A 23,975-nucleotide genomic window follows, 5' to 3' on the forward strand; every position below is an offset into this window, starting at 1 on the left:
CTACGCTGGACCCTCTCAAGCAGTTCCCTGTCCTTCTTGAGCTGAGGGCCCCGAACTGGACACAATATTCCAGATGTGGTCTCACCAGGGCAGAGAAGAGGGGGAGGAGAACCTCTCTCGACCTACTAACCACACCTCCTTCCCAGCGAGGGCCGCCCCGGGCAGCAGGACAGCCCCGGCTAGCGAAGCGGGGCCAGGGCCGCCCCCGCCTCTCCCCGCTTCGCGGCCCGTCGCGCTCCCGTGACGTCGGCGGCGCCGAGCGCAGGCGGGCCGCGCTGGGGGAAGCTGCGGGCGCGGGACCTGCTGCCGCCGGGCCCGGGGGAGCCGCCGCAGGTAGGGCGGGGGGCGCTGGGGCGGGGCTGCCGGGCCCCCGGGACAGGAGCGGGCGGGGGGTGGCGGGGCTGCCCCGCGGGGTGCGGGGTTTTGCGGGTGGTGCTGCTGCTGCCTGCCTGCCCCGGCCAGGCGCAGCTGGACGCGGTTCTCAGGTGGGCCCAGCCTGACTCGCAGGGTGAGCCCCGCCGCCGGCAGCCCCCCCGGGGGTGCTGGATCCCCCGCCCCGGCCGGTGGGTGCTGCGGAGCCGGTCCTGCGCAGCCCCGCACCATCAGCACCTGCATCTTCTCACCCGCATCTCCCCGCTCTCAGGTGGCCCCGCAGCTCCTGCGGAGGTGGCTGATGTCTCCCGAGAAGAGCCACAGTGGTAAAGCTTTTGGAGGTGTCCCCAGATGAATCCTGTGCTAGAACAGGACAGTCTTCTCTGTTCTATTTCAGTCTGTCAGGCAATATCAGACTTCTGGAATTAAGCTTGCACCACCATTGGTTTGCTTGCAATCAAAGTCGTGGTGTTATTTTTGTAGCTCATGTCCTAAATACATGGTAGGTCAGTTTTCTTCTCTCTCATTTTGGGCCCTGTCAGTTTAAGTTAAAATGTACTCGCCAGTTTCTCATATGTATGTTTCTTTCTTTTCCTGATATTTTTCAGATCTCCACATGAAACCAGAGACCCAGGCTGTAACTGCTGTAGCGCGACAATTTGGTTTGAGATGGAGAGCATTACGCAGTTGTTCAATGATCTGTGCGAGGCACACTTGACAGGTTTGCCATGGAAGGTCCACCTGGGCAGGCGGAAGATCAGCAAGAGAAGGGCTAAGCAAAGTCTGAAAAGGGTTGCTTATAATGCCCTGTTCATGAACCTTTTTCAAGATGAGGCTCGTAAGCTGCAATCAAATGTTTCCAGGCTTCCAGTAAAAAACAAAATTTTGATGTTGTCTTTCAACTTGAGAGTTGGTGGCCTAGGTGCACAAGCAGATAGACTGGAGAATCTTGTAGAGGAACTGGAAACAGCTGAGTGCTTACCATTTACTGAAGTTAATTCTGTCTTGGATCTCTTAGTACAGCTTGCTGGAACAGGGCCTCCTCAGCTCGTACCGCAAAAAAAGGACTATTTTCTGAACAACAAGCATGTTGGGAGAAACGTAAAATATCAGGGTTATGATTATTATGACGTGAGCGTATTTGAAGCTGATATACAATCTCTCATAACAAATGAAGAATGTCAGTTCAATGACACAATTCAAAAGACTCTTCAGATAATGGAGGCTGCACCTGGCACTGGACTCCCTGCCATAGGGCTGTTCTCACAGAACTGTCCTGCTGGTGACAAGTTTGAGAAAGAAACGCGGGTCTCGCTCTTCGGTGCTCTAGTCCATAGCCGTACGTATGATATGGACATCAAGTTGGATTTACCACCTGTGCCTGACAATGCAGATTTGTCTGGACTTGCAATTAAAGTATGGTATCATTTGTTCTGGCCTCAGAATGTATGCATGCTTTCAATGTGCTGCTTTGAAACTACAGTTTAAAATATAGGTAGTCCTTTCATTTGTAATAGAAGCATGACAGTGTTGGAATTTAAGATGCAGCAGGGATCCTCTTCTTTGTTGAGAACCAGATAGATAAGCTTTTTTTGGGGGGGGTACAACAAACCTTGGTCTTGTCCTATAACTGGGTAAAAGAACATCACGTGGCCATAGTCTTTATGATAAAGTTGAGCCATCAGCGATATCTGTGCCTTACCCAGCCTAGTGTGTGTATCGAACTCCATTGTGTTGTTGCTTATTTGTTACTGCTCAGCTTGACTGCGTAAACATTCTTGTCTGAATGTATGTTGTGCTGTTCAGATTACATTACCTAACTTGCATTTCCTTCTTGGCTTGTTAATATCTTAAACCATCTTTTTCAGTTATTCTATTTCATTGAACCTTCTAGTTCCCACTGTCCTTTTACATTTTCAGTGTGTTCAGTTTCTGCTGTATCTTTTTTTCCTTTTTGCTGTGTTATATTCTTGTAGAGGTACTAGATAAACTTGTTTGTTTTTCTTTCTTCCCATTTTTACTGTAGGTGGGCAGATTTTTTTTTATTTCTGTACTTCTAATAATTACTTTGTTCCCTCTACTTAACATATGGATAGCTCTTGCAGTTCCCTTAACTCAGATCTTAACTGAAACTTGAAGGCAGACACATTAAGAAAGAAAACCCCTCTGCCATTCAGTGTGCACATATGACTGTAAATTGTAACCAAGGGGAGACAGAACCTTTCTGAATAAACACTGTACTCTTTCCGTCACAGTGGAAGATTTGAGATTTCTTGAAGAACATGCTGCATTTTATGTGGCTGTGATTGTCTTGCACTAAAAGTGGATACTATTCTGTACGTGTAACTCCTGTTGAAAGGGAGCTGAGGATGTGGCAGATACGCTGTTTGGACACCTGCAGACTTGCTGCACATGAATAAACATAAGGGATCAAACTGTATTATTAGTCATAGTTAACAAAATGTTTACAAAGTTGAAGAATTACAGCCTGAATCATTTGTTCAAATGACATAATGAGCAGTATGATTTTGTTAGTGTTACATGTTGTTGAAAATCCAGGATTCAGATTCTAAATTTTTAGAACTATATGCTTACCAAAGAAGTTTCAGTTTTGACGTCAACAAACTTCGTATATTATTTTGACAGTGATTGTTGTTTTGTGTGTACCTGTAGAGACTTGGCAAATGAAGAGTGTTCTTAGGAAAAACTTAAAAGAGATGTAAAAGGGGGATGGACAACACTGGTAGAGTCATGTAGTTACTTGATCACGAATGATGACAGAACATCTTCTCCATCAACATATTTTTCTTCAGTAAAATGTTTTCATATACAACATTCGAACTTTCTCTGACAGGTTCCTCAGAGTATAGACCAGTCAGAAGATGAGGGATTCCAGTCAGCATCCAATCTGACTCCTGATTCTCAGTCAGAGCCCAGCATGACTCCGGACATAGACCTGTGGGATGCGGTGCTCACGTATGGACCCAGCAAACGAAGATGTTGGGAAAGAATTGGATAGTATGTGTCTGAGGTTACTGGCAAACTTAGTGTGCATCATGTGCAAAAGTATGGAGGTGAATTTCATCCTAGTTCCACGTGACCTCACTATAAGAACTGTGCATATTTAATTCACATAATTAAATGCTGCATTAATGACTGAGAAGGGAATAAAGGTCATGTAGGTGCAACAAACTGTTTCATAGGAAGAGATAAAATCATATTTTTCAAACACTGAGGGGATTATGGAAGCACTTGCTGTCTGTGTGAAATGAACATTTTTCTAACGACTCTGACTTCGTATGTGCTATGCACTTTATCTCAGTCTAAAAAGATTCCATATTTTCAGTTTCAGAAGAGGCCACAAATGAAGCTGGTAGTTCTCTGGCAAGATTTCTGAATCTGATGTCCAAATGATGTACCTGTTTCTTCACTGTACTGAGTTTGGGCTACAGTTTCACTGACTGAATGCACATTCTCTTGAAAATGTACTGTCTTACTAGTAGCTTTTTCTGTGGTCAATACTGGCCATGTAAAATTCTGAAATGCCTTTTTTTCTTTAAGACATATATTTATTTTCATATAATCACCTTGTAACATTGTGTTTACTCTGACACAGCCCACCTGGTAAAAAAGAGGAACCGTACCTTACTGAAGCCGGGAGAGAAGCTTTTGACAAATTTTACAAACTTCGAGAAGGGGAGTTGCAGCTGTTCAGTAATACTGTGCTTCAGCTTCCACAGCTCGTGCTTATGAAGGAACCTGAACTGGTTAAGGATGTCTTGAATGTCCTCATTGGTGTGGTATCCACTACATTTTCACTCAATCAGGTATGGAAGATTTTTAGCTGCATGTTTTAGTTGCATCCTTTTCCTGTTTTTTTTTTGTAGAGGTTTCCTCTTCAATAGACATATTTCTTCTGAGATATTGCAGCTGTGGGTGCTGTTCAAAGGTTGAGTGTGACCCAACAGAAGTAAAACAGTATTTACATATTGCAATAATTATGTTATTGCAACAGGCTAAGGGTATTTGTAGCTCTCGAAGTGAGAATAGGTTAAGGAGTGCCTGAAAATAGATGTGTAAATAGTTTTGTAGATTGGATTTTATTTAAAGATTTAGATAATGAGTCTTCTTCTATGTATTCGAAAACACCGTTCATACTTGTGAAATTTTGCTACAATTTAATACACTGTCCTAGCTATATTGCCTCAGCCACCAGAGTATCTAAACTGAAAATTTGCTGTTACTTTTGTATGTAAATGTTTGCTATTCTAAATCAGAATACAGCTATGAAATATTTGAATCTGCGGGGTTTTTTTCTCTCTTTATTTTTTTAGGCTGCTCAGACATTTGTGATAAAGGAGGGAGTATATGTGTCTGGAACTTCACCAGAGACAATGCACAACCTGCTCTCCGAAGTTGCAGAGTATGGAACCTATTACACACGGCTAAGTCGTTTTTCTCTTCAGCCGGTTTTAGATTCTTCTTACAGCAAAGGACTTGTGTTTCAGGTGAACCAATTGTATTAAATCATCTTGGTTTAATGGGCCAAATATCTTAGGTAGAGAAGGTAACTTTGATTTCATGTAAAGCTGGAATTTCTGCATTCTGCAAAACTGCAAAGCATTTTAAGTGTAATGCTCATCCCAGGTCAGCAATGAACACTGTGTGTGAAGCCCAGCTCTGTGTGTTTAGGGCTTGCTGGCACTGAAACAAGTGATAAAAGGTCTTCATTACCTCAAGTGCGATCCGTTCTGTTGAGGACTAAAGGAATATAATATTTAGATGTTTTGAAAACGTTATGTGTTTATACATTAAGATGTATAAAATTAAAATACAAGAACTTTCTTGATACATTATGTATATATAGAATATATATTTTAAAAAAATGAGAACTGAAATAGAGCAATATGATATTTCATAGCTCTAATTACTTTTTCTCAGTTCAGAATTAAGTGCAAATTTTCCCTATCAGTCCTCTGCATATTACGCTGATCTGTATGTACACTGTGTAGTATCAGGTGATTTCATCTCTTTCTAATGCATAGAATTAAGTTTAAGATTGATTAAAATGTATTCCTTCTGAATATTTGATTTAGAGTAATGTTAATAGAAATTGAATAAGAAGGTCTCTCTCCTTGTCTTGTTAGAAAAAATTCTAGAGGAGATTTTCCCAGTATCCAGTTTAGGCATGAAAATAAGGAAGCAGGTTGCCCTAGGTTCATACGACAGCTGTTAGAGAGTGAGGAGCTCCTCAAGGGGCAATTCAAAGAAGCTGAACCAAGGTGCTTTATTATACTGTGCCTGGGTATGGGCTCTGTGCATTGAGTGTATAAAGAGTATAGAGGAGTCACCTGGCTAATTTAAATGTCTGAAGCTGCATTGACTGTCACTTTGGTATATAAGTCTCTCCTACCCACATATGCCAATTATTTTAGTAAAGGGTTTGTTTTCAATGCTGATGCAATTCAGGTGAGACATAGATAGACTATTAACTGCTTTAACTGTAAGTCTCTAAATATTTTCTGTTGATACCAGGCATTCACAAGTGGGCTGAGAAAATATCTTCAGTATTACCGAGCCTGTGTTTTGTCAACACCTCCTACTTTAAGCCTTCTAACAATCAGCTTTCTCTTCAGAAAATTAGGTCGTCAGTTGAGGTAAGAGAATAATATTAAATATTTAAGCTTTTCATAGCAGGAAAAAAATGCAATCTATTTCTTCCTACACTCTGAAAGAGGCAGTGTTACACAGGCATTCTTACATAGTCTTTCAGTATTTTTCCTCTGTTTTAACCAAAAATTTATTTATGCCCAGAAGGTTTTAGGGAAAACATGTAAGGTCTTTATATTCAGTTTCTTTATTATCCCTGTTATCATTCGGCTGGTACGGTAGGGCGGTTGTAAGATATTCAGCTTTAGCAAAGTTCACATCACTGTGATCTCAGAGACTTCTGATTAAGATTGTTACGTATGTTTTAATATTGTTTTTTAGGTATTTAGCTGAACTTTGTGGCATAGGAACAACAACGCTGGGGATGAGTAGTGGAGCTGCTGCTTCGTTTCCTACGGTGATAATTAATTTGATGTTTTTCTTCTTGGTTTGGGTTACAGTGTTAATATTCTTCAAAATTAGGTAGGGTTTTATGTAAAATATTTAGTGTTGGTTTCGTTGCTACTGAAGATATGACCTTGGACATCCAGTTAGAATGCCATGACCATTTCTCCAGATATTTTAAATTTGGACTTTCGTCCTGTGTTTTCAAGTCCTAAAATAAACAAAGGGCCCAAAATATTCCTTGAAGTGCATTTCATTTCATTTCATTTCATTTCATTTCATTTCATTTCATTCTAAAGGAGATGTTTGTAACAGGTCAGGTGAACCGAACTCTAATCATACCTGCTTCTCTCCAGTGACTATAAAGTGAGCTGGAGCTAACGAGCTCAGGTGAAGTGATGGTAACTGCACACAGCCAGAGGAAGTGAGATGGATCCTGTCTTCTGTGTCTTGTGAAACATGTAAAGCTGTGTATTTATGAGTCTTTTGTTATTAAAGTTGTAGTGAAGTTTGCCTAATATTATAGTATTTTTCCATCCTTTAGGGTGTTAAATTGCTTTCCTATCTATACAAAGAGGCTCTCAACAATTGTAGCAACGAACATTATCCAGTTCTGCTGTCTTTGTTGAAGACAAGCTGTGAACCGTACACAAGGTGTGTTCATACTGTTCTCTGCATAATTGTGTTTCAGAGCAGCTCTGATTCAGTAACCTGGTAAATAACTCTGCTAATTTAACAATGGCTTTTAACATTTTCAGAGAAAATAGAAGATGTGGCTGTATCTGCAAAATACTTATTAAAATCAATTCATTTTTTTGAATCCTTCTTTCCCTCTCATTTCCAGCTCAGTAACATCATAAGGATTTTATGTGTGACTAGTTTAGTAAATAAATACATGCAAATAAGACTTCTTGCTGCTGGTCCTGGAGATTCATATTGGAATATAAGACTCAGATCAACTTCTGTTTTTTTCTCCTCATACCGGTAGTAAAATCCTGAAACTGGTAACTAAAAGGTTTCTCTTGGTGTTGCACAAACCAAGAAAGCCCATGCTTATTTCCACTGTCTTTTGATTGTGGGCTTTTCAGTAAGCAAAAATTTTTTTTAAATATTTTTTTCATTAAGTAGCTGTAATTGACTAACAGTAGGAGGTAGAGTTCCCTGGATTGCAACAGTTTTGTTAAACAGTGCACATCAATTTAGAAATCGTTAGTTTATACACTTCTGAAGAGATGCTATATTTTTCTAAATAACTATTTATAGGTATTTTAGCTGCAGTCTATTGTCCGTTTACAGTGATTTTTCATAGATCTAATGATACTTGAAAGAGAAAACCAAAATCTGTCAAAGTGCTCAAAATTTTAGATTCCTCTGCTGGCCACCCTTCATGTTTTTTGTTCCTTCTACACAGAATGTTCTTCAGAGAAATTTAATTTCAGATTTACCTGAAGACTCATTGAAATATCTTCACAGCTCCTGCCCTGCCATTTATAGGAGGCAGTCACATTTCTGAAGTACCAAGAGCAGGATGTCGTGGCATCACAAGGAACCTAAAAAATATGAAAGTGTGCTTACTAGTATGAGATACTTACAGCATTGACTCCTAAATTTCTAGCAAATCTCTATCAAAACATCAATCATATACGATCAGGGCTGCTGTGGAACGAGGCCTCCCTTATCTGCAGAAAGTGTTATCCCGCTCATTTATGAACCTGAACGAAATTAAATAATAGAAATTGTTGCTTAAATCACAGAAACATCAGATGTAACACTTCAATTTAAAGGTCTTTAAATTTTTACTTACAACCTCAAAATCGAACAGTGGTTCCTATGCTAAATGCTTCCAGTTTGTTATATTGACCCAACATCTAGAAAGAGTGTTAGAATTGCCACTAGTAAGAAAAGCAAATGTTAACTTCAAGGTGCTTTGAGCCTTTTTATCTATAGCTTCAGATGACTGTAGTTTTTTGCTTCTTCAAAAGTTTGGTTTCGCATGAAGGAAATAGGAAAAGCATGAATAAATATTCCGAAACAGTCGTTCTCATTATTGCTTGTATATTAAAAATGTCCCTAGGTCCAAGGGAAAAGTGCTCGGTATTGCATCTTTGGTTTATACCCTTTCAGTTTCTCCCTGCTAAAGTTACCTCGTCTTAAAATATATCCTTCCTCCTTATCTCTCCCTATGCTTTTGATGTGCTGCAAAGATTTCCAGAAATGTTTAATATGTACTTAGTAAATTAATAGACAGAAATAAAAAGATTGTTTTAATTGAGGCAATGTTCTTTCATATTAACTATTTGTTGCTGAAATGTGTATCTTTAAATACTTAGTTGCTGGTTTTTATCCTGCCTATAGCTTGTGTGTTTTGCTGTTTTAAAGAATATACTTACTGTTTGGTTATAACAGTTGAGAAGACAAGAGGGTTGATTTTCAATATCATACAATATTTTTTAGATTTATCTATGATTGGGTATACAGTGGTGTATTCAGAGACGTTTATGGAGAATTTATGATCCAGGTGAATGAGGATTATCTTTGCTTCAGAGGTACAGTATGTATATGGAACATTTCTAATTTACATAATTTGTGCTGTTAATTAAATAATTAAAACCACATACTTACATCTTTTTGTTTGATACGTAGATAAACATTACTGGACTCATGGCTATGTTTTGATTTCAAAAGAAGTAGAAGATTGTGTCCCTGTGTTTCTTAAACATATTGCCAATGATGTATACATATGCGGGAAAACCATAAACTTGCTGAAATTGTGCTGTCCTAGGGTAAGTTTGGTTTTGGTTCCTTCCTGTTACATTGAGAAAATCATGTCTCTTTAGAGCAGGTTTCTAGGTTTTCACCCAGTTCACTGCTTTATTGAAAACCAGTATTGCGTAAGTAGGATGTTGATTCACGAAAAGCAGTTACTTGCTCTCACATACCTGGTAGCTGATTATTCGCTCTGCTTGCTAACACCTCACTGCAGAAATATTATTTTTTAACAGCATCAAACTTATCGTATCCAATGCATGTTCTGTATTTATTTTCCTTTGTATTGAAAGCAGAAATGTTTTAGGCTTCCAAGCAAGTGCCTTCCATTTTTCATGTAACTCACACTACTATAATATTTTTGAGTTTAAAAATTCCTCACCAGGTCTTGACTCAGTTCTGCAAAGCTCTTGTATTTCATCTCCATCACTGCACTTCCAGAAAGTGCTTAAATAGTTCTGTTTATTCATATTTTGCAGAATGAGTTTTGTCCTTGATAAGAAAAACATGTTAAACTACTTTGTGTCTTCCCTCTTCTCAATATGTGTCTAACAACGAAACAACCACAGAGGTGTCTGATGTCTGTCACACTCTTTCCCAAGTAACTGGTATGCTCTTTCTTTTTAGGGTCAGAGCTGCCCAGTCTTCACAGAGCTGAGCAGTTCAATATCGAATATCTGATATCAGGCGTAAGCATAGTATCTCAAATGAGATAACCCTCTGCTGGTTCTCCAGAATCTGCTCTGATAAGCATTCTCACACTTGTAGTTCTGGGCTTTTTGTAAAAAAAAAAAAAGTGTTAGTCATCATTGCCATTATAAATTACAGCTTTATCAGTCACTAACACGGTATCTTAATAGACAGAACATTCCCCTAGGATGTGGGGCACCCAGGTTTGATCGTCCATCTGTCTGAGAGTGCCAGTCACATTTCATCCCTCTCCATGATAGTGCCCTGAACAGCTTGTCCCTTTTGCTGGGGCTGACACAGGCCCAGGAATGCAGCTCTGGGCATCCCGTCTTCTGGCTCTTACCAGCAGACTGGGGAAGCCAGGGTGAGCGTGCTTGTGCCTGCCTTTTGTTTTCTTTTTACTTTTAAACTCATCTGGTTTCTGCACTGAGTGGAACAGCTTCAGAGTTTTGAGGGGTTGAAGTGGAGCAGAAAGACCCAAGTTATTTAGCTTAGAGAACAGCTGCTCTGTGATGTGCATGGACCGGATTTTTGAGAGTTACATCTTGTGTAGAGCTCTCTCCCGTGGTTGTGTGTTAGTTCTGCTCCAGACAGGTCCTATTAAGTGGGCATCTCCAGGGCATGTAAGTGAATAAAACCTAACTTTTGGTGGGAGGGATGCATTCAGTGGTGAGTTACCCAGGCTCGGTTAATTTGGATATTCAGAAAAGCAAAATTTTAGGCATTTAACACTTGAACATTTAACATTTTACTAGTATAAATGTTATATGTCAGATTTTGGATATGTGTCCAATGCAGTGGGAAAGAGGGGACACTGAGAATTTGACCTGTGATCCACATTCTGGAACATTATACCTCTGTCTCCTACTTGGAATGATAAAAATGCTAAAACCAATTATATTATGAAAAACTTAAATCCTGTGTGGAGGCTTGTTTCGGTATCTTGAAGCATTGCTAAGTTAAAAAAAAAACAACGTCAGTTCATAATCTCATATTTTAAAATCTTAAAAATGCGTTTACAAGGAAATTTCTCATTTTTCAGCATTATATATGTTGGTCAGATATACCTGTTCCCCGGATTTCAGTCATTTTTTCACTTGAGGAGCTGAAAGAAATAGAGAGAGATTGTGCAGTGTATGTAGGTCGAATGGAGAGAATTGCCCGGTACAGTTCCATAAGCAAGGAGGAAAAGGTAAATGAATAAAAGAATAAAGACCTTATTGTTGGCATTTTTTTTTTAATACTAATTTTTCTTTTTTGTTGTAACTTCGAAAGAATTTGTATTCATGCTCAGAATTTTTTCATTGATCGATTGCTGTTTGAATTGTTATCGCAACAAATAAACTTATGTAATATAACTTTTGAAAGTGTAGGTGGTCTATTGGCATTTGTTGGCATTTTCATATATTGAATGAGTTTTGGTCCTCCATTGTAGTTCTTTGCAGCAGCAGATTTGCCCTCCCAGTTGTTAGATTCTAATTTATCAAATGTGACATGCTAATTAGTAACCAGATAAGACTCTTTTTGTAATTTGCATAGCTAATTATTTTTTCAGAACTCTTTTAACTATAAAGACATTTCCGTCTCTCAGATGCTCTCAATATCGTGTGTATATGTCAGATGGATTTTGTTTGCTGTAAGGTCTGACATATTAACTTTAAATGTTATAGACTTCCAATTTAATTGTTTTATTCATGTTTCTGTACTGTAACCATAGATTAATAACCATTATGAAGCATACACCTGTCTTTGCAACGGTGTATTTTCAAGTCTAAAATAATAGAAAGAAGTCCCATCTGTATTTTGTTTGGTTATTTTTTTTAAGGATCTGCGCATGGAAATAGCCAGACAAGAATTAATTGCTCATGCTCGAGAAACTGCTAGCAAAGTGCTGAAGGCCATTAATGGTGAGTTGCGGTGGTGGTTCCTGTGTTTTCTAGTGGGTTTTTAATGTAAACTAACAATATCTTTACTGTAATACAGATCGACAAATATCAGAACGGATGGCTTTGGATGCGAAGAAACGGGAACAGTTTCAGAAGCTGAAGGAGCAATTTGCAAAAGACCAAGAGGTATTTCTGTGCTTGTTTCTAAAAGCCAGCTGTATTTCTTAGGCAAGTAAAGATATCTTGATTTATTGTACTGAAGCTGAATGAGTAGCTCCTGGGATGCAAATAAGAACTTATTGCAGATGTGTGTTACGACTGGTATTGAGAGCGGCTTTTAAAAGTTTTAAATATTTATGCAGCGTCGCCTTGCAATAAAGCAAGAGGAGATTGATGATGATTTCAGCTATGCCCGAGAGCTCAGAGAGAGAGAAAAAAGACTGAAAGCTTTAGAAGAAGAACTGGAAAAAAAGGCAAGGTAAATGTATCTGGGTAGTCTTCCAAAGCTTAGATACTCCAAAACTATCACAAGACCTCAAGAAAAATTATTGTATATTAAAATTTATAGTACTAGCAGTTTCCAGACATTGGTCTACAAGGGTAATGTTTGCAGTTAAAAGATGGATGTGAGGATTTTTGGTAATCCATGAGCAATTTTGTGATTTAGGAATGGTTAGTGGCCCAAAAATCTGGGACCCAGTGATTTGCACCAACCCCATCCAGTCTGGATTTTGTTATGATCAGAGTTTGAGGAAAAAATTTAACTACGTCTTACAATTAGAAGCTGAGTCCACAGCAAAAATGGTCAAATGTACGTCAAAGGAGAAGTACAAAGCAGATGGAGGAATTCGGTTGATAATTATTTGAATTGCTCTTGTTGTGCGTCTAGTTGTATTTCACATCTGTTATACCTAAAAATACTGAAGAGAAATGAGTGACGTACTAAGAATAGTTACAAAAATAGATACTGACTAAGAATACAGTCCTTTTGTCTTTGCCTGTGTCTTCTCTGTGATTGAAGCCTCTGGCTTCTACTTAAGATGCTTCTGAGTTCTGAAGTGCTAAAAGGTCTTAATCTTTAGAACACAAGATGAAAATCAGTATGCAAAAATCTGTAACGTAGCTTTATTTTTAATTTCATTTAGGCAAGAATTAATTGACCATTATAGCAAACTTTCTGATGATGCAGCCCGTAGGGAACAAAGAGCATTATGGAAAATCCAGCGGCACAAGTTGGAAACAGCCCGTCTCAAGTTTCTATTAGAAGACCAAAAACGCATTGAGGTAACTTCTGAAAAGATTTAAGAAATGTAATTTATAAAATTTGGTACCTGGTACTGAAAGACTTCGCGTTTTGTCATTTTTACTTATAGGAAATGCTTGAAAAGCTTCCAGATGGAAACTACAGGAGAAAATTAGATATTATTCCCTATAAACAGTGCCAGTTGGCTTTAGATAAAAACCCTGTTGTGAAAGATCCGCATTCCCAGGTGAGTTTATTTTCTTACATAAACTCCAGGTGGTTGTTCAGAGTTTCCCTAAAGGGAGTTCATTTCATGGTTCTTTTCAGTCAGTAAACAGAAGGTTCACTGTAACAGCAGGGTGAGTAGTTACCATGTTATTTGTAGTGCATCTGAAAAATCAGAAAATTTCACATCTTACGTGTGGTAAAGTGCTGCCCAAATTAGTAGCTTGATTATGTGATTGGCCACACAGTGTAATAATTATTTTTTTAGGTGTCATCTGTGAACCCTCTGCATTCTAATGAGACAGCTGGCAGAAAAGAATCTGAGCCTGGACTGGAACATTCTACTTCTACTGACAAAGTATTGCCCATGCCAGAGCTGACAAATAATAATGCTGATCAGCATGTTCAGCCTAAAGCAGCAGGATCTGAAAGCAGTCTCCAAAGTTCAGAGAAAGCATCCAGTCCGCTATACAGTGCTGATTCCTTGCCTGAATCCACTGTGAATATAGAAGATTTCCTACCAAAGCCACAAGATGAACAACCTGCTGCCATTAGCATACAAGGATCTTTGCTAGATGAAGCATTCCAAAATATTAACTCGGATCTTTCTGAGACTTCTCATGTAAGTGAAAGTCAGCATGTCATGAGTGGAGCACTGGAAGGAGATGACAATGCACCATTGCATCAGCAAAATGAATATGATTTTAATACAGTTCTCAGACCATCTGCAGCTTTGCAGGGAAATGTTAGAGTTGGAGAAAATGTGTTTGATGTGGAGTACAGAAGGCCTCGGTGGAATATTCATGGACATGCATCTGATGCCAACATTAGAGTGGGAGAATATGTACCTCATGTGGACACTCACCAGCCACAGGCAAGTCCTTTTGGCCATTCTTCAGACTCCCATATGAACATCAGCAGCTATACTTCTGAAGTGGAATCTAGCCGACCCCGATGGAACATTCACGGGCATGTTTCTGAAGCTCATATTAAAATTGGGGAGTATGCTTCAGAGGTAGAGTCCTCAAGGCCTAGGTGGAACATTCATGGGCATGCTTCAGAGGCTAACATTAAGATTGGAGAGTATGTGTCAAATGTAGTTCCTGCGAGGCCTCGGTGGAACATCCATGGTCATGCATCTGATGCCAATATCAAGGTTGGTGAGAACGTGTCAGAGGTGGTCTCAGCTAGACCTCGTTGGAACATCCATGGCCATGCTTCACAGTCACACATCAGGATTGGAGAACTGGTTTCAGATACAGAGCCCGTGAAATCTCGTTGGAGCCTGTTTGGTCATGCATCCCAGTCAAGCATCCAAATAGGGAACTGGGCCCCATCTACAGAAGATGATCCAATACCTCATCGCAAAACCATTTCAGGTCCTTCGTCTGACTCCACGGTTCAGACACTTCTGTACAGTGAAGAATTGTCTCCTGCTGAAGGGAGCAAAAAGGAAGCAAAAACATCACAAGTTAAGGAAAAGACTTCACCACAGTCGCAGTCATCTGACAGTGTTCCAGTCTTTCCTGAGGCTAATAGTAAAGATGACGAAAAAGAAGATACAATGGAAGAGAAACAAGAAGGTAAAATAAAGTTTATTCAATCAGCATTTGTTTAAGAGCTCATGAAAGTAACTGTATATGTTAATGTTCAGAATGGGTATTTATTACTTTATTGCTTGCATAACTTTTTGGATGCTGTTAGAATTCAGAGGAAAGAACTTGATCTTAGTCTTGTCTCTACTAGACAACAAATAGAGCATTAAAAAATTCTACTCTGAAACTTCTTGAAACAGGACCCCATGCGATCTTGAGAACACACAGAGAGCTGCCGGGTGGGACTGTGGGGAGGGACTGGTACTGGAGTGGTTGTTTCAATGACAATCTATAGAGGAATTTTGAAGAACTTTGGGAGCAGATCTGGAGTATGAACTAGGCATTATAAGCAAGTCTAAGTAAATGCCGTCTTTAATTTTCCTGTAATTACAGTAATTGCAAATGTGGTCAACAGGGACCCTTCTCCAGATTCCTCACAGAGCTTACAGGTAAGAAACAAAGTAGTTGTCGAGAAGACTTCCTTTTCCTTCAAAGGATTAAATACACTGGTAGTTAAGGTAATAAGTTTCTGTCCTAATCTGGTAATCACTGTAGTGCCATATTGTATTTACATGTCAGAAGAGTACGGGTGAGTAAGCTCTTTTATTTTCAGTTGGAACAACTTGTCAGCTATCTGTAAGAAAACATTAAGTGTGAGGTTGGCATCTGTTGTAAAATTTGTCAATTTTTTTGTTTTAGGCAGAACCCAGAAAAACAATTCCACAAGATACTATGCCTCAAGAAACTTTATTTTCTGAAGCTGATGCCTCGAAGACTAAGGAGGAGGAAGAGGGAGAGGAAGATACATGGAAGAAAGAACAAGCTTATTTGAAAGCCTTATCAGATCAGTATTGTATCGAAAAATATCAAGATAGTTATGATTTGATGTGTGAGTAGAACTGTTGGAACAGTAGATCAGTAGAAGATGTGGTAAACTTTAGCAAGAAAGCTGAGTGCCAGAAAAATACCTGAATTACTGATACATGACCAATATTGTGAACCGCAGTAGCCAAACACTTTGCTTCTAGGCACAAAGATGAGAAATAGATTTTGGCACATGATTTTCTAACCTAGAGGGGTTTGTAGAGATGAATAGAAACAGATTATCAAATTGCTTAAATATAATAACTTACAGTGTTGATATGTTGTTAAATTTAGCAGAACTCCCAGTTTCTCATCTCTTGCATCACGTGATACCAAGATCCTACACTTTTCCTGTGGACCCCGTGGTACAGTCAGCAACAGATGAAACGGCTGTACAGCTGAGTGAGCTCTTATCCCTGCCTGTCCTGATGAAACGTTCTATTACTGCTCCACTGGTATCTCAGTGAGTATTTGTTAGAAATGTCAAGTCCATAATTTGGAAGTTAATGTTGTGTTCTTTATTAGTCCTTTTTTGAGACGAGTTGCATATAGATGTGTTCCCTTAAATTTTCTCTTTACTCCCAAAGTGTTTCACTGGATGGTCCATTATTAACTAAAAGGTTCAGATTTACTTGAAAATAGTAACACAAACTTATTTTATATGTGTAACTTAAAAATTTGAAGGTTCTGTTTGAAAGGGCTTGGAGGGAAGTGTTTGCTCTCAGACTCATGGATTATGCATCAGTGCTCTTGGCACCATTGGTTTCCATGGTCTTTTAAAGTTTTGAAGTTTAATAGAAGCTGTTCTTGTTACTATTGGAATACATAGCAAACCACATATGTGTTGGACCATTTTATTACTGTATCTAATGGCATTTTAAAGAAAAGTTTGTTACTATGTACAAGATTAGCTTTTGTCACGAGAACAGTTATTTGTAGATGGGTTGAAATGCTTCCTGTTTTGGAATCTTCTTCCTTGTAAGTTTGTATTTTATTTACTAACTCTGAGTATACTATACTCAGAGTTTGGTACAAGGTAGAAAGATCTAATTATCTAACTTAGTTTTAAACATCCAGATTGTCCACCAGAGTGATCTGTATGCAGATTCACATACTCAGCAAAGCAAAGTGAGCCTGAGTTGTGTGCTGGCAGAATTAGCCTATTCCTGATATACAAATTAATTTATTTAAAGTTGGCTTCAATACCTACACTATACTGCAAGCTGTAGTATAGACCTGCCCTCAGTATCTACTGTCAGAGCTTTACCAATTAGGATATTCTTCTCAGGGAGTTAATAGTCTTTCTTAACCTGTTTGTGTAGGTGACAGAGATAAGACAGAAGGCTATTGATAAAATATATTGATAAAATGTTGCTCCATGGCCAGCGGCATGTTCTGAAGATCGTTATATGTAGCAAGTATTAAAATACTTCCCAAGTACTGTTCAAAACCCAGGTATCTGAAGTGATAGGCTTTAATTCTGGTATATTCTGGATAAAGATTTATTTTTTTTTCCTCAACTGCGTGATTATCATCCTGTCTTGGATATCAGAGTTAAGTACTGGAGCATTGGTTTGATGTGGCCCCAGCTGAATGTTGACAGTAAGGAAGGAGTTGCTTGTAAAAATAATACATTTTCTGTGTTTTTATTCTTAGTGTTTCTCTTGTGAACAAAGCAATAGTTGACTACTACTTTGTGGAACTGAATGTAGAGAAGCATTTTGAAGCACTGAGACACTTTTTGTTAATGGAAGACGGGGAGTTTGCTCAGTCGCTCAGTGACCTGTTGTTTGAGAAGGTATTTGCTTTGTTGTCGTAACCCTTGGGTTTGGGCTGTTTGACTTATCTTGACACCTCTGGGTTAATTTGGGTGGCAATGAGGGAATGGTATGAATTAGAATCCTGGCTTGTGCTGGTTTCCTCTTTTGTGCCATGTCATGAAGTCTTTAGCAAGGAGCTCTGTTAATGATGTAAGGCCTGAGGCAAAAGAAGGTCTTTGCTTGGAAGGGATGTCCCTGCCCAAGGAAATCCAAAAGAAGAGAGTAATATTTCCTACTGCTAATCCCAGAAACAGAGTACAAGTATTTAGCACATTAAGGATAATAATTTCAAATTTTGGCAGATAAGCAGTCATGGAAGGATATTTCCCTCTCTTCTGTGGAAACTGCTGCGCTGTTGCTCTGTCCCCTCTCATCTGATGGCAGCAAGGCTGGAACAGCCTGTTGCCATTTGCTAGAACCCAGTGGAAAGGCCTGCGTTGCAAAACACCTACTCTGACCTCAGCTGTCCCATCGAGCAGTGGGCAGGTGTCTAAAGAGAGTACTGGGCCTTCTGCTGAGACAGAATTTTCATGACTGACTTACCCTTGTGCTTGTGGAGGAAGCAGCAAGGTAGGAAGGACTGTGTGGATCAGTGGAGCTGGTTGCCAGTGGAGATATGTGGCTGTAGGGTAGTTAAGGCATTTCTCTGATTCCCAAGAAACCTTTAGACGTAACTGGGGAAACCACTTGTGGATTTAGACTCTGTGAAAAGCTTTCTTTGTAAACCTGTGAGGGTACTGAGTTGATGCGATAGGCAGACCGGAGCCATACCAGTCATACCATACCAATCCCAGTCCTGTCGCTGGCTTTCTGCTGCAGCCCAAAGGCTACATTCCCTGCAGTGGGGGTGTGTAGCAGCTGCTGAACCACAGCAAACTGCAACCCAACATATCAAAATAAATCAGTACAGGTAGGAGATTACATTCATGCTGTGAACAGCATATAGTTCAGAAATTGCTTCTTCTGCTGTTTATGCATCCCTGTGGCAGAAAAAGAAACTTCCAGTCAATGGTGGGGCCAGGCAAGATAGTCACCACTTTACCATTCTGCTTCAATTCACCAGTGTTCAGGAGCCAAGACTTTTTATCAACACTGTTTAATTAGGAATTTTTTTTTTCCCTAGCTTGGATCAGGACAAACACCTGGTGAACTGCTGAATCCTCTGGTTCTTAACTCTATCCTAAATAAAGCATTACAGTACAGTCTTCATGGTGACACCCAGCTTGCTTCCAATCTTTCTTTTGCCCTCAAGTACCTTCCGGAAGTGTTCAAGCCTAATGCACCTGATGCTCTGAGTTGCTTAGAGCTGAGATACAAGGTAAGAAAGCGCGGAGAAATGCAGTAGTAGTGCAGTTGTACCATGGTCGAGTGAATGTGTTCTTGATAATGGAATACCTTTAATAATGGAGTAATAAAAATGTGTCATGGAAATTACAGGATTTACTTATACTGGCCAATGCGTTATATTATTAAAGTATATATATTAATTTATATGTCCCTGAAATACTTGTATCTGAAATATTCTTATAAATTATAACACAAAAATGTAGTATGATCAGCACTGTTAATTCTTTTAGGTTGACTGGCCTCTGAACATCGTCATTACTGAGAGCTGCATGAATAAATACAACAAGATCTTCTCCTTTTTGCTTCAGCTGAAGCACATGGTGTGGACTCTCAAGGATGTTTGGTTTCACTTAAAACGCACTGGTGAGTATAATGAATGAACTAGAGAGCATCCTGTTTAAAATTCTTTTAGCACCCTGTGCTAGACAACTGATTATCAACAATCATATCAAGCTTCAAAAGCCATAATTTATTAAATGAACTTCATTGGCATTTTAAACAGGCTTTACTAATAGAAGCCTTCATTCCTTTAAAAATTGTAATTTTAGACAGTCTCTGTGGGTGTTGCTGATAATATATTTCTGTTTTTATTTTCAGCTTTAGTGAGTCGTGCATCAAATTCTGTTCAATTTCGACAGCTCCAGCTGTATAAACACGAAATGCAGCATTTTGTGAAAGTTATTCAAGGTTACATTGCTAATCAGATTCTTCATGTTACATGGTGTGAATTTGGAAACAAACTGTCTTCTGTAGGCAACCTGGAGGAAATTCACAGAACACACGCTGAATACCTCAACAAAGCCATCTTCAGGCAAGCTACTATGCTTATTTTTGCTTCAAATATTTAAGTTAATGGAGCTGCAAGTCTAGCCTCATGCATTCTGCAAAAGTTACTTCTACCTGACATACTGAGTGGTCTTTACATGTGAAAGTGTTCTTAAATTGGGGAAACAAACTTCATGGCACGTTGCGAGGTCCATACGTTGATGCTTTTCCTCAACTGCCTGTCCCCTTTGTTTCCCTGGACTCCTTAGAGTAACTTCCAGCTCCTGTTCACGCTGCCTCACACTCCACATCTGCCCAGGACAGCTCTGACTTAAAGAATAAGGGCACATTGGCCACAGCTCTGTTTTCCCTCTCGTCCCATTCTTGTCAAAACTGTTGCAGGTAGATGCTGTTTCATTACATGTGACTGACATGCACAAGTGAGCTGGGCTCAAGCATCTTAAAATGCTTCCTCTGCACCTTGTATATGCCTTTAATGTACGTGCAGTGAACAGGACTGGACTTCAGAGGAACAAATGTGACCTGATAGCTCTGGCCAGATTAATGAGCAGTGCAAGAGACATCTGTCTTTTAGGAATCACAAGCTTTTAGCCCTTTGGTTACTGTGTATGTGGCAGAAGGGTGCTGGAATAAAGGAGAGCCACTTAGGATTTATTTGGTTTGTTCTTCAAGAGGGTCCAGTGGAATGATAAAGTGGAGGGAGAAGAGGTGATAAAGAACAGAAATTATGAACAAGAAAATAAATCTGCCCTTCCCTGTTTCTCTTTTTCCGTTTTAACAAGAAAAATCTTGGCTAAAGGTGCTGTTTTTATATCAGATGATGGGATGAGAGGGGATTAAATTTTAAGAAAACTCAGAGCATGATAATGTTTTTAAATGTCATCTTTTTTGTAAATGCAGGTATCATTATAGAAATCAGATTCACCAGTGCAAATCTTGGTTCGTTGGAAGAGCAAACTGTATTAGGTTTAGGCACCTTTTTAAAAATTGCTATTACAGTTGGCTGCAGTCTTGAGGAATTCTTTTTTTTTTTAAAGCAATTAGAAAGAAAAACCTAAAGAATTGGTACCCCTTTGTATTTTTCTTCCTACAGCCATATGTCAGCTACATTTCTGAAGTTGTTTTTGTTCTGTTAGGGGTCTGTTGACAGAGAAGGCAGCCCCCGTGATGAACATTATCCATAGCATCTTCAGCCTCATTTTGAAGTTCCGCAGCCAGCTGATCTCCCAGTCCTGGAGCTTTGACGCGGGGAAGCAAATGGCCGTTCATCCCAACTTCGCTCTGATGCAACAGTCGTACAATACCTTCAAGTATTACTCCCACTTCTTATTCAAAGGTAAGAAATGGTGTAAATTCTAGATGATAGAAGAAAAAGTCAACTGACAACTGAAAAACTACAAAGAGGTTTTGGAAGTACAATGTAAAAATAGGAAGATGTGTGTACTTAGGATGTGTTGGGGGTTGGACTAATAGATGATCTTTAAAGGTCTCTTCCAACCCAAGCCGTGCTGCGTGTGATTCTGTGTTAGAAAACATTGTTCTCAGATGCAAACCTCATTATTGTGGTTTGCAAAGATCTACATATCCATCAGTTCAAATATCCACACAAGAAATTTAACATATCCCAAAACTGAACATAAGTTTCTGCCAATTTGCAAAATAAGTATTTGGTATTTAGCTTTATGTGCTTACATTCTTTTCTCTGGAACTGAGTTCTGGACGTTCTTATTGTCAGCAATAAGAGATAGTTAGATACCACTTAAAAGTACTTTTAGATATATCTGCATTAGTTGAGTATTACCATTGTTATGAGATTTGGACATTCTGATTTCCTTGTTGGGCTAAAGCTCAGAGAACCCCCTCGTATTGGAGTTTATATCCAGTGCTCCAGGCAGGTGTTTTTCAACTGCACAGATCATTTCCCAAATGTTCTTTCATTTAACATAGAATTTCTTCTCTCTGGCAGCTTAGCATATAATGTTAAGAAATGGTTGATCTGTTTTTCCTCTCCGTTTCTCTTTCAGATCTTGCTTGTGCTTTTAGTAGAACTTACTTACCCTCTCCCTGAGTACAAAGGTGGTTCATGGGGTTTGGATTTTTTCTAGAAATCCCTCAGTTCCTGAAGGAAGTGCAACTGTTTTCCTTAGATCTATTTTTTGTAGAATATTTTCTAGTCAGATTTTGTTCTTCAGGAAATGAGCTGCCCTTTTTATTCTTTAAGGGTGTCCAAAAATGGTGTCAAAGGACCAAACCCAGATATTTCAGGATGAGTTAGAATGGCTGCTTCCAAATTCTCCAGGAAGTCAGAACACCTCTGGGAGCCACCTAAGCCCATACTACGAGATCTATGGTTGCTTCATGGACAGAGATTAATAGACCATTCCGTAAGGAACTTTGCTGAGTGACCTAGTTCTTTACACCCTCTTTATTAAGCACTACAAAACAACTGTGTGCTTGTTCATCTACACTTGTTCCTTCAGTCACCATGTATTGTCAAATGTTCTTTCACAGCGGGTTGATCTAGAATCCATTGAAAGCCAATACAAAGTACTCTGGACTTCAATGGCTTTGGCTCAGGCCCTGACTTTAACTATACACTTTCCCTTCTTCCTTGCATGTTGCTGCTGCTTGCTAATTCCCGTTGTACTTGTGCATGGGATGTTAATGAGTTTAGGGAGTTTCTGTTGCCTTTTTTCCTTGTTATTAAGGATGTTGAGAGCAGGCGGTTTGTTCAGTCATAGAGCTTGAGGGGTTTGTCCCAGGAACTTCTCTTTGGTTTCCTCTCTCACAATGGACTTTGCTCAAGAAAACTTCAGCAGAGCCTCTTCTTTCACAGAGGTCACCAGAGGACCTAAACATGCTTCCTGGTCAGTTGACATTCTTATAATAACAAACCATCTTATTGTGAAAGCAGCTTGAGAAAGCATTTTCTGATTAGAATAATGTAGTTTCACTTAGAACTTCTCTTGCCTGTTATTTGAAATATTTTGTAATTTCAGAAAGAGATACCGAACCTTTCTTATGCAAAAAATAGACATTTGTTTCCATTGTTTTCAGATATTTGCATTAGGCTTTTTTTTTATAAAAGAAAAAGCACAGATACTGTCAACCCTGACTTTAGAATATTTGTTAATCTTAGTTGAAGCTGATTTTATTTTTTTGGTTTTTCTTCTAGTGGTAACAAAGCTTGTAAATAGAGGATACCAACCGCATTTGGAGGACTTTCTACTGCGGATCAACTTTAATAACTACTACAAGGATAACTGAACTCTGTGGAATAAGGATCACTGATTGCATGGAAAAACAGAACGAGATGAACCTATATGCTTATGAATTATAGAAGCTTATGCAAATGCCATGCAAGAAGCATTTTTCTTCGGTGAAATAACCTGCCATCTAATCCCTTGAAGAATATAACCACCACATGCAGATAATGATGCTTCTTAAAATCCACCACACCTACCAGTTTTTTGGTCTACTGAGAGCTTATGTTGTCATTATTGCAAAGACAGAAAAGCCGAGTGCCTGGGCTGAGTGCAAAACTGTATATCCTGTGAATGTGTAAATGTTGTATTTTCAGTGTTGTGAATTTTCACCAATGTAAATACATGTCCGTGAAATAAATTAACAGCTACTTTCTAAAACTGTTGAGAGATGAGTATGAGGTACAAATGTTCGGACAGATGTAAGCACCTGTTTGGTGTGGTTTATTTCCAAATGGCCTTCAAGGCCACTAGTCACAGTGGAAGAGGGCATGATAAAAACACCTTGCAGTGAGGAGACCTGTGATAAGAGTATTTGACTATTCAGGCACCTGGTAACTTAGTTTCCTTGTCCCTGATTTAAGCTATGCACCTAATTTTGTGGTGACTACATAAAGTCAGTATAAAAATGCAACAACACACAGTTGTAATGCACATCTTGTATGCCATGTCTTCATCTGTGCTATATTTAATTAACTAGCTTCCTTCTGTTCGACAGAATAGGAGATGGAGTGAGCACGTGGCTTGCAGATGGAGCTGTTTTGTTGCCTGGGCAGGTGGAGAGCTGTTTGCCTACCTGCCTTGTTCTTCAGGCTCATACCAGGCCAGGTGTGCAGGTCCCAGCTCACCCACTGCTGCAGCCTGATGCCTTGTCCCAAGTCCCCAGCAGAGAGCAGCCACAGAGCTGCTGGTTGAGCTTTCTTTCCCGTGACTCCCAGAGACAGGTCACAGCTCATGGCTGCAGCACCTGAAGTCCTGGTACCATTACACAAGAGGAGCAGCGTTCTCAAATGCAAGTCATGACTACTCGTCATCCCACTGACTACTAATGCAGGATTCCCTTC

General features: G+C 39.4%; 1 protein-coding gene across 3 annotated transcripts; it reads left to right on the forward strand.

The window, feature by feature from the left end:
* Window positions 1–251: 251 nt before the first annotated feature.
* On the forward strand, window positions 252–23,292 carry TUBGCP6 (tubulin gamma complex component 6). Of its 3 annotated transcripts, XM_071803388.1 has the most exons (27): window positions 252–333; window positions 981–1,788; window positions 3,227–3,390; window positions 3,989–4,199; window positions 4,707–4,880; window positions 5,908–6,029; window positions 6,364–6,439; window positions 6,971–7,080; window positions 8,881–8,972; window positions 9,070–9,209; window positions 10,925–11,074; window positions 11,708–11,789; window positions 11,866–11,954; window positions 12,131–12,246; window positions 12,914–13,052; window positions 13,142–13,258; window positions 13,505–14,819; window positions 15,225–15,280; window positions 15,531–15,720; window positions 15,990–16,158; window positions 17,352–17,493; window positions 18,639–18,833; window positions 19,093–19,225; window positions 19,460–19,673; window positions 20,785–20,984; window positions 21,870–22,032; window positions 22,824–23,292. In XM_071803388.1, exons 2-26 carry the CDS (start codon window positions 1,042–1,044, stop codon window positions 22,019–22,021), a joined length of 5,295 nt encoding a protein of 1,764 aa, XP_071659489.1. In that variant the 5' UTR covers window positions 252–333; window positions 981–1,041; the 3' UTR covers window positions 22,022–22,032; window positions 22,824–23,292. The 3 variants fall into 3 exon arrangements, with proteins under 3 accessions (XP_071659489.1, XP_065699185.2, XP_071659490.1); XM_065843113.2 differs by lacking the exon at window positions 21,870–22,032; XM_071803389.1 differs by lacking the exon at window positions 252–333 and having other exon boundaries at window positions 1,621–1,711.
* The last annotated feature ends 683 nt before the right edge of the window (window positions 23,293–23,975 follow it).

Source organism: Patagioenas fasciata, chromosome 1, assembly GCF_037038585.1.
Source record: "Patagioenas fasciata isolate bPatFas1 chromosome 1, bPatFas1.hap1, whole genome shotgun sequence".
In the NCBI taxonomy this organism is placed as follows: Eukaryota; Metazoa; Chordata; class Aves; order Columbiformes; family Columbidae; genus Patagioenas; species Patagioenas fasciata.

Bases quoted from the DNA above. Each gene is read 5' to 3' on its own strand.
- TUBGCP6 (XM_071803388.1), top strand. From the start codon at position 1,042: ATGGAGAGCATTACGCAGTTGTTCAATGATCTGTGCGAGGCACACTTG. The intron at 8,973-9,069 runs GTACAGTATGTA...TTTGATACGTAG, and splicing joins GGATTATCTTTGCTTCAGAG to ATAAACATTACTGGACTCAT. The intron at 13,259-13,504 runs GTGAGTTTATTT...TTATTTTTTTAG, and splicing joins TGAAAGATCCGCATTCCCAG to GTGTCATCTGTGAACCCTCT.